This window comes from Corticium candelabrum, chromosome 20, assembly GCF_963422355.1.
Source record: "Corticium candelabrum chromosome 20, ooCorCand1.1, whole genome shotgun sequence".
In the NCBI taxonomy this organism is placed as follows: domain Eukaryota; kingdom Metazoa; phylum Porifera; class Homoscleromorpha; order Homosclerophorida; family Plakinidae; genus Corticium; species Corticium candelabrum.
The window spans coordinates 2,101,247-2,111,246 of record NC_085104.1 but is presented as its reverse complement, the minus strand read 5'-3'; the positions used below and the strand labels follow the sequence as shown (position 1 = coordinate 2,111,246).

Genomic DNA, 10,000 nt, shown 5'->3' with positions numbered 1-10,000 from the left:
ACAGTTGCCGGCTTCCGTCCCACCAGCGGCCTTGCCCGACCCTTGCTGTGTGGATGAACGCCTAAAACGCTTTTGTACTGTAGTCATCTTTTGTATTATCCGGGTAACCGTCAATTTGTTGCTTCCCCGGCTTTGACTTTGTTTACGACATGTCTATTCGTCGGTTCTTCAAGCCTGCTGATGCTCTTTCGTCGCCGAAACAACCAAGACTACAAAGCTATTCGTCCAGCGAATCGGACGTCGAAATCTCGGTCGAGTTGGAAGAGGAAGTCGCACAGTCCAGCGATGAAAGCGAAGTTGAGCTGCTGTCAACAGCTGACTCTCTGGGCAAGAGTTCCTCTTCAAAGCAGTCGTCGCGTTCGCGAAAATCGTCTTCGTCGACGTCATCGAAGCAGTCGGTGGGATTTCGTTCCGAGTGGCGAGTTGGTCAAATGGAATGGCTTCGTTACGACAGCCAAAGCAAAGGCATGCTTTGCGTTTTGTGTCAGAAGCATGACAAGACCGCCGATCTTACAGACTGAAGGAAGATACGTTAGATGCTTTATTACGGATCGCAGTGGAAGGTCCAGATGTTGCCGAGTTTCCTTTTCACTCGGCTGTGAAACTGTGGGCCAAGAAAAAAAGAGACGTATCTTTCGCGATAGGTGATAAGCTTAGTCATTATGGTTACTCTCGCACAATTCGATTGTCGAATAAAAGTACAAAAATGACCACGCCTACTAAAAACAAGACCACGCCCAAAAAAAATTTTTCGAAGCATTCGGCGCCGACCCACTGACTACTTCTCCTGGCGAGAACACTGCATACTATGGTCATAAACCAGTTGTAGTCATCGACTTACATAGACAGTCATGAACATTTCGCATTCATACTGTTTACACAGTAGAACCTCGCTAATCTAAATTGCATGAGTCTGAACTCTCGCTAATCTGGAGAGCCTTGGCGCTACGCGTCGTGCGTCTACATCTTATAACAAACTTTTAGATGCATAGAGCTGGGTCATCACCACACATTTATGTGTGAACTCCACACATGTCACCAATCAGGATGAAAGTGAAATAGGCAAGTACGTGCGTACGATGCTAACTATTCATGAGAAGTTGGCAATTCCGGATCCGATGCACTCCAAACATCATCATACACCATCATACAAGCAACGGCAAGTGCAACAAGATGAAGTCTCTGCATACAACTAGGCAGTTCAATGTGCCATGTGATTACCTACCAAACCGCAACTCGGTATGCATGAGCAAAGCGTGTACCATATTATCTCTAACAGAAACATATCCTTCTTATATTTTCAAAGAGCCCGATAAATGTGTCTTATTAGAGGCGTGTTTTGTTGGAGACTGTCTTATATAATTTCAATGTTGTTTAACTCAACTGTAATTACATTATAGACTGGAATATAAAGGTCAGTCATCTAACACACACACACACACACACACACACACACACACACACACACACACACACACACACACACACACGCATGCAGACATGCACACACGCACGCACAAACACCCACCCACCCACACACACACACACACACACACACACACACACACACACACACACACACACATGCACACACGTGCGCATGCACACACACACACACGCGTGCACACACACACATGCACACACACACACACACACACACACATACACACACGTGCACGTGCACACACACAAACACACACACATGTGCACGTGCGCACACACACACACACACACACACACACACATGCATGCACACACACACACACACACACACACACACACACACACACACACATGCACACACACACACACACACACACACACACACACACACACACACACACACATGCACGCTTGCGCACACAATCATTTTGCTTTGATTAGACATATACCTACATGATCGGTGAAGGTGTACTACTTTTTTCATGGATGGTAGGGAATCAATGAGCGAGACAAATCCACACAACTGACGGAAGCAAGCAAGATCTAAAAGAGCTGATGACGACCAGATGTGTGAGTGCAAAACAACATTTTAGGGCAATACTGGTATCATATTTATTGCCATAAGCACCATCTATACCACTAGCTGCAGTAGATTATAGGATAAATGATGGGAGGGCCACGTGCCAGTAACTAAATTGTTTGTTGAACAACAACACGCTTGCTTGCTCATCTCTTGATCAGTTCATGTTAGTACTTTACAGGTCTTGCTTAGCCAAAATTTAATGAAATATTAGTCACAATGAATTGTAACCACCACGACAACCATCCGTTGTCAACAATGAAACAAAACAACATCAAACAAGCTAAATTTTATGTTTTGATTTTGACAGCAAATAAATACAGAAAACAAATAAGAATGAATACATAAAATTTAAAATGTAGGATCAGTCAACCTTTGCTATAGCACGATGTCCAACCAAAAAACTTGCCTTATATTCATTCCACTCTGCATTAGCAAGCAATATAATTTAGCTTCATTGGTTATCATCCAATACATTAGGTTTGACTACTGGTAATAGGTACTTCGAGAGACGTGTGCTTCTACTGGAGACTGTGACTTTATTTTTTGGATGAGGGCCTGTGGTGTGCATTTATTGGAGACGTAACTGTTTTGGAGACCTGTGTTTATGTTAGAGATAATACGGTATAAGGCTTTTTGATCAATGTCTTGTTGTTGTTCATTTAGCCCACAAAGCAACTGGTCCAGATCATAGCACACGCTACGCAGTGTTCTGCCCAAGATTTTCAAAGTGGTGGTTGGAATCTCTGCATTAGGGGCATACTAATTTCAGACAGAGAAGTAGAGCAAACGCCCCGACAATCAAGCATCGTCGCAAAACAGCACCAAACAGAATGTATCACACTGTTGATGGTCGATAATCTGAAAGACTAAGAAAACTGCAACTTCTGTCTACAGTCGGGAAGTTATATGTTGCCCGGTGTCACGTTTATACTACCGCCCTTCTTGCATGAGTCAGTCAATCAGTCAGTCAATCTGTCTGTCCATTTGTCTGTCCATCTGTCTGTCCAGTGTCCATCTGTCTGTCTGTCTGTCTTTCTGTCTGCCTTTCCATCTGCTTGTCTATCTATCTGTCCACCAACTGTCTGCCTGCATCACCATACATAACAGCTCAATATGTAGTCTCACTGTCTGTTAGTTTAGATGTCCATTCATCTCTCAGTCAGCCTATCAATTTGTCCATCTACCTGCCCATTTGTTGTACCCTCCAACAGGTTAGACAGACGACTGGCATCCATGCACCAGCTGCAGATTCCGAACAGCCAGTCCTCCTGTCTATCAAAAATCCCTAAAGATTACTTTGACTGGCTCCGTCACAGAGCGTTTAGGATATTGCCTTGCTCATTGCTGACATGCAAACTGCTGTGTCGGATCTTACCACCACCTTAGTTCCCTGAGCAATAAATTGTAGGTCGTATCATAGTAAGGTGGGTCCGCCGCTGAGTCATGCTGTGAACAAACTACTCAACTTCCAATGCTCATTAGCTTAGAGCAAGTTAGACACTAGCTAAAATAGTGGTGGTTGGAATATGCAGAGCGATGGTTGGTGTTTGTTGAGCCCGACCACCTCCGACCATCGTGGGTAGAACCCTCAAGCCTAAAGCATGAATTTGAAGGCTACGCAATTTCAAGACTACTATTCGGATTAGACACAACAACAACCAAAAGAAAATCAAAAAAATACAAAAAAGGTTTGCCAACCAGCTAGTCAGGTAGACAAATCAGGTGAACAAGAGATCAGGTAGGTGAGTAAGTGGGCAAGCAGGTCAAATCATGTGAGTAGCTGTACAACAGGGCTCAAAAAATAAGTCATCATTTGAGAGTAAAATTTTACACCTGACGACTAAAGTTGTACTCTAGGTCATCAAAAGACGACTCGCAGGCCTAGGCCAGTATTTTGTAATGGATTTCTCAGTATGCAGCCACCGCATACACGGATGTACTGAACTGAAAGATGCACCGCTTTGACGATGGCATTGGGACACTTGGATGGCATTGGGACACTTGGATGGCATTGGGACACTTGGATGGCATTGGGACACTTGGATCGCATTGGGGCCCTTGTCCTACATACATGTACACGTAATAAATGTAACCAGCAGCGTCAGTTGATAAACTGGTCATAACAAGGACTACAAAACTGGGAAGTGTGCAAGCCAGTGTTCTTTGTGTATACGCTACATGTGAAACAAGCCGTTTCTATTGGCTCAGCGATGGATTTTTCAAACTTTTATAAAAAATATGGTGATACACCAAACCTCATAAGTGATATCAACATGACGTCCTGGACTAAAATTGATGACAACTAGTTGGACTGATTTCTTAGCCCTATGTAACAAGCAATCAAGCAGTTATGAAAACCATGTGACATGACTGACTTGTTCCCACGCGAAAATGTGTTGGTTGAAATAGTATTGGAGCTGCTCGTTTGCCACATTGATGCACAGCTGTTCAAAACTGTTCCTTTCGAAGTTCTCAAAGCCGAATATGTCGAGAATGCTGATGGTAGCAGTTCGCTCCGAGCTACAAACAAACACAAAACCGTCCGAGTAACACACAACCTCCGATGACTAGTGGGTCAGCATCACATCCAACAGAGTAAACAATTAAAAATTGCATTGTGAAAGCACGCACTGAATGTTGAGACAAACAGGCTACAAACACTGTGACTAATGCCACACAGCAATTATCTCTATAGAGACATCCACTGATCCCATTATAAGACCACGGCAACAGCATTCCAGTGCAGTAATCCTGTAATTGTATTGCTAGTGGCATAAACAGAGGGATGTCAAGATGCTCAATCACCCCCTTCCTCCTTCTGTCTTGACACACACGCATGCGTACACACACACACACACACACACACACACACACACACACACACACACACACACACACACACACACACACACACACACACACACACAAACACACACACAAACACTGACGAGGCTTCTCAGAATAAACACACTCAAAGAATTCAACTTCACAAATATGTTTACCTGCTGATCGGTTCTGGATGAAGAAGATAATTTACTTGTGTTACAATCCAGTGAAACAGTCGTCCATACAATGCCTTAGCTGTTGCATCCCTACAGTCACATGCCTTCTCTACCGAGTTAAAGCTTGTTATGGTTTCCCCTTGTAAGAACAAGGTTTATATATGTAGACAATAATGAAGACAGTAACTGTTTAGCTTGTTACCATACCCCTGGTGATTGTAATGGAGGAAACCAGGATTTGCTCCAAATGATCCGATTCCAATCCCATCAGCTCAGCAGCTACAAAATCGGAGATGTTATATGTATGTTGTCGTGTGTATCTCAGAAAACTATGTAGATGAGAAATCACTCACAAACTACAAGTACCTACGTTGTTGCCTACTGTCATCACAGCAAAGAATTACTTACCGACATACCAATAGTGGACAACACTTCGAAGCCAAAGAAACAGAACAACAAACAGACAGGCTAACAGATAAACAGACAAACACAGGCTAACATACAGGAGAAACAGACAGACTAACAGACAGACACACAGACAGGCTAACAGATAGACAAACAGACAGACAAACAGACAAACTAACAGACAGGCTAACAGACAAACAGACTAACAGACAGACAAACAGACAGACAAGCAGACAGACTAACAGACAGACACACAGACACATAACAGACAGACAAACAGACACATAACAGACAGGCTAACAGACAAACAAACAAACAGACAGACTAACAGACAGACAAACAGATAGACAAACAGACTAACAAACAGACAGGCTAACACACAGAAAAACAGACAAGCTAACAGACAGACAAACAGACAGACAGATAGACAAACAAATAGACAAACAAACAGACAGACAAACAGACAGACTAACAGGCAAACAAACAGACAGACAGACAGACAAACAGACAGACAAACAGACAGAGTAACAGACAAACAAACATACAAACAGACAACCAGAAAGGCTAACACACAGACAAACAAGCTAACAGACAGACAAACAGACAGTCTAACAGACAGACAACCAGACAGGCTAACACACAGACAAACAGACACACTGAAAGACAGACAAACAGACAGACAAATAAACAGACAAACAGATGGACAAATAAACAGACAAACAGATGGACAAACAAACAAACAAACAGATACACAAACAAACAGACAAACAACCGAGAAACAGACAAATCACAGAGTACATACACAATGCACAAGCAATATAAAAGAAAAAAGACGAATGACAACCTCTTGCCAGCTTTTCTCTATTCACTGTCTTTGCCACATCATCTGGTCCACATTCAAACTCGATGTCACCCGTGTGTAATATGGATGCAATCAATGTCAGCATATCGAGAGTATCCTACACGAGAAGTACAAGCTGATCGATACAAAAGCACAAACGTATCTTAAAAACTATAATACCTGAGATGAAAACCCAACAACACCCATACACTTCTTCAGTACTTCAAATTTAGTTTGATATTCCCGCTGTTCTTCCTTCGTCATCACATCTCTACCACTCCCTGCTAAGTATCTGTAGCTCACACTCTATTAGAATTCAATACAATGATCTACAGTCTACAATAGTCTGTACCTGTGTTGGTCATATGTTGACAGACCAAATGCAGCCAACTCAGATTGAGAGAGACCTGCAAAGATGTAGTAGAAAACATGGAAGTTCTGCTCGCCCTACAAAATCACAAGCTGAGACATCAACGTGATCATGATGAGTGCACCATGACAACTTGTAATACAATTTTAATCTCTATTAGAAAGCATAAAAAATTAAGCAAAAAATTTAGATATTAGTATATACGATGTTTTGGTACATGTGCGTGCAACACACACACACACACACACACACACACACACACACACACACACACACACACACACACACACACACACACACACACACACACACACACACACACACACACACACACACACACACACAGACACACACACACAGACACACACACACAGACACACACACACAGACACACCCACACGTGCGCGCACACACACACACACACACACACACAGACACACCCACACGTGCGCACACACACACACACACAGTCACAGACACACACACACAGTCACAGACACACACACACACACACACACACACACACACACACACACACACACACACACACACAAACACGCATGCACGCATGCACACACACACACACACACACACACACACACACACACACACACACACACACACACACACAGACACAGACACACACACACACACACACCAAAGTAGGTACCGTGTGTACAATACCAACAAAATGCACACTAACTGTGTTGTCGTGTTATTGTACGTGCATAACTCACTTTACCATGGTGAACAACCCTTGATTTCTCTAACAAGTATTCACTCAGAATCGCTACAAAAGACAAACACAACTCATACAAGCTCTGCTCCACAGTATATATCTTGAACCTAAAACAGATTAATAGTTATGATTTCAAGCAATGGGTTACGTTCATGCACATTCCATGCTGACTGCAGGTTGTTGCTACAACATTCTATATACACTGAATGATCGTGATTATACGAATGAAATCAATCTTGATTTTCTGACTAACAAATACGTATGCTACAACTAGTGTCATCATCCATTTTAATTAAGCCATTGTGAGATCGTTTAATTACAACAACCCAATCAATGAGCAGTCTTCTCACCAGTAACGTCCATGACGGCATTTTGCCGGGTACGTGGTCCACAAACAATGTCTTAGCAGTAGGGCGTAAATGCAACCCAAACATTCAAATTCCCCATGACATATTCAGTAATGGTCTGTAGGGGTCGTTTCCGGGTTATTAGCTAGTGCAACCCGCATGTGGCTTATCTGACTTATCTGTCACAGAAATGAAGCTCTAAATTTCATGGCAGCATGCTCCATGCTTTTGCATCATCCTCTGCTTGTTGTCATTGGCTAATTACTGATCGTGGCATGTGTACACCTGTGCTGCAGTACCACAGTTGGAATGGTGTTTACGGAAGACGCCCATGTTTGTACACCCCTACCTTCTACATATGAGTCTTTGCCTAGTTAGACCATCTAAAGAGAGCTGTAGATCATAAAAGTGACGTTTCGGTTCTAGTAAATAGTAGTAAGTACACATGAAAAAATTGTTTATGAAGGCATCCATCCTATTTCGAAATTTGCAAATCAGAAATGATGTCATCTCATATGTATGATGTTATCTTTATGTATGACATCATCTTTATGTATGATGTCATATTTTATGTATGACATCATAAGTTAATTAGTACTTCCGGTTGAGACAAAATCCTGGCGAGAACACTCTGTGAGCACACCCAAAGAACATGAAAACTAGACGTCACCAAGTACCATTAAAACCACTTTACATCAAGAAGACTGAGTAGATACAAGCTAACATACATACCTCCCGTGACTACACCATCCGTGGTAAAGTAAATTTCCAGATATTTTCCAAATCGACTTGAATTATCGTTTGCAATCGTTTTTGCATTTCCAAACGCCTCCAACAACGGACTCGACTGAGAAACAACAATACGGATCAGTACATAACAGTAGCACAAAAATATAAATTAACAACAATAAGAACAAAACTGCAACTATAACACGATCACATGTTGCAAAACAAACGACAAATAACAAATAAGGCAGCAGCCTGATACACAAAAACGTCACAAAATATAATAAATAGATTTATTTATTTATGTATTTATTTATTATTTATTTATTTAATTACTTATTTATTTATTTTTATTTATTTATTTTTATAAATAAATAAATAAATAAATAATAAAATAAACAAATAATAAATAAATACATAAAAAAATAAATAAATAAAATAAATAAATAAATAAATAGAATAAATGAATAAAATAAATAAAATAAATAAAATAAATAAAATAAATAAAATAAATAAAATAAATAAAATAAATAAAATAAATAAAATAAATAAAATAAATAAATAATAAATAAATAAATAAAATATATAAATTAAAATAAATAGATAAATAAAATGCATAAATTAAGATAAATCAATAAATTTAAAAAAATAGATAAATAATAAATAGATAAATAGTAATTAATAGATAAATAAATAATAAATAAATAAATAAATAATAAATAATAATAAATAAATAAATACAAAAATAGATAAATAAATAAATAAATAATATATAAATAAATAAATAAAAACAAAATGCTATAAAATGCCAACATTAATGTAACCATGGAAACAGTAGAAATCACATTTTACTTCAACTATTTGATACTGCAGTGCAGGCTGTTTGGAACGACACAGTTTTAGTAGATGCTGCACAAAGAACTTTGCTGTCTCCGTCTTTCCGGCTCCCGACTCTCCACTGACGACACAACACTGACTCTGCCCGTTACGTCTTAGTGCTTGATATGCCGAGTCGACCAACGCGTAGACGTGTGGTCGAACAAATACACGATGCTGCACACTGCGATACTGATCATGGACCTAAATATAAACAAATTTACAATACAATGTTAACTAATTAGTGTTTCCGCTGGACGATCGCCAAATAGCCAAATGCTACAAATAGAAGTCGTTGCTAATAAAATGGTAATGCCTCCTTGCCAATTTGGCTAGGTGTTACAGTGTACTGAGTACGCCTTTGGATCAGATCTTGCAAGCACAGCCCCTACTGTGGCTACAGTGTGCTAAGAATTATAGCAATTAGTGCAACGCACTGGAGCTCCAAGGACCAGACCATCTATCGCGAATGCTCTGTATGCCCTGCACAGAGCGGGTGCTTTTTGCATACATGTACACCGCTAATGATGCTGAGCATATAAGTGCCAAAACTTCAAGACTTTGATGTTGATAAAGCTTTTAAATTTTGGTATATATACTAGTAGCTAAAGGCTGGTTCATAATATTGCCGCTGACGCTCAGCTGAGCGTCAACATCAAAGACACTGC

The 10,000-nt window shown here is 40.4% G+C and overlaps 2 protein-coding genes across 2 annotated transcripts in view; one reads left to right on the top strand and one right to left on the bottom strand.

The window, feature by feature from the left end:
• Positions 1-10,000, bottom strand: part of LOC134196126 (myosin-IIIb-like) — a 30,142-nt gene that overhangs the window by 17,183 nt on the left and 2,959 nt on the right. The window contains exons 3-11 of the mRNA XM_062665203.1: positions 9,309-9,536; positions 8,463-8,577; positions 7,382-7,434; positions 6,627-6,721; positions 6,455-6,566; positions 6,278-6,392; positions 5,236-5,307; positions 5,029-5,167; positions 4,402-4,546 (exon numbers count right to left, since the gene is read on the bottom strand). Of these exons, the coding sequence (XP_062521187.1) occupies positions 4,402-4,546; positions 5,029-5,167; positions 5,236-5,307; positions 6,278-6,392; positions 6,455-6,566; positions 6,627-6,721; positions 7,382-7,434; positions 8,463-8,577; positions 9,309-9,536 (1,074 nt within the window). The remainder of the gene's footprint in view (positions 1-4,401; positions 4,547-5,028; positions 5,168-5,235; positions 5,308-6,277; positions 6,393-6,454; positions 6,567-6,626; positions 6,722-7,381; positions 7,435-8,462; positions 8,578-9,308; positions 9,537-10,000) is intronic.
• Positions 56-702, top strand: LOC134196128 (uncharacterized). Its single transcript, XM_062665205.1, has one exon. The coding sequence runs from the start codon at positions 150-152 to the stop codon at positions 519-521; it is 372 nt and encodes a 123-aa protein (XP_062521189.1). The 5' UTR covers positions 56-149; the 3' UTR covers positions 522-702.

What these genes read in the sequence shown, in the direction of transcription:
- LOC134196128 (XM_062665205.1), top strand. Translation starts at nt 150, where the DNA reads ATGTCTATTCGTCGGTTCTTCAAGCCTGCTGATGCTCTTTCGTCGCCG.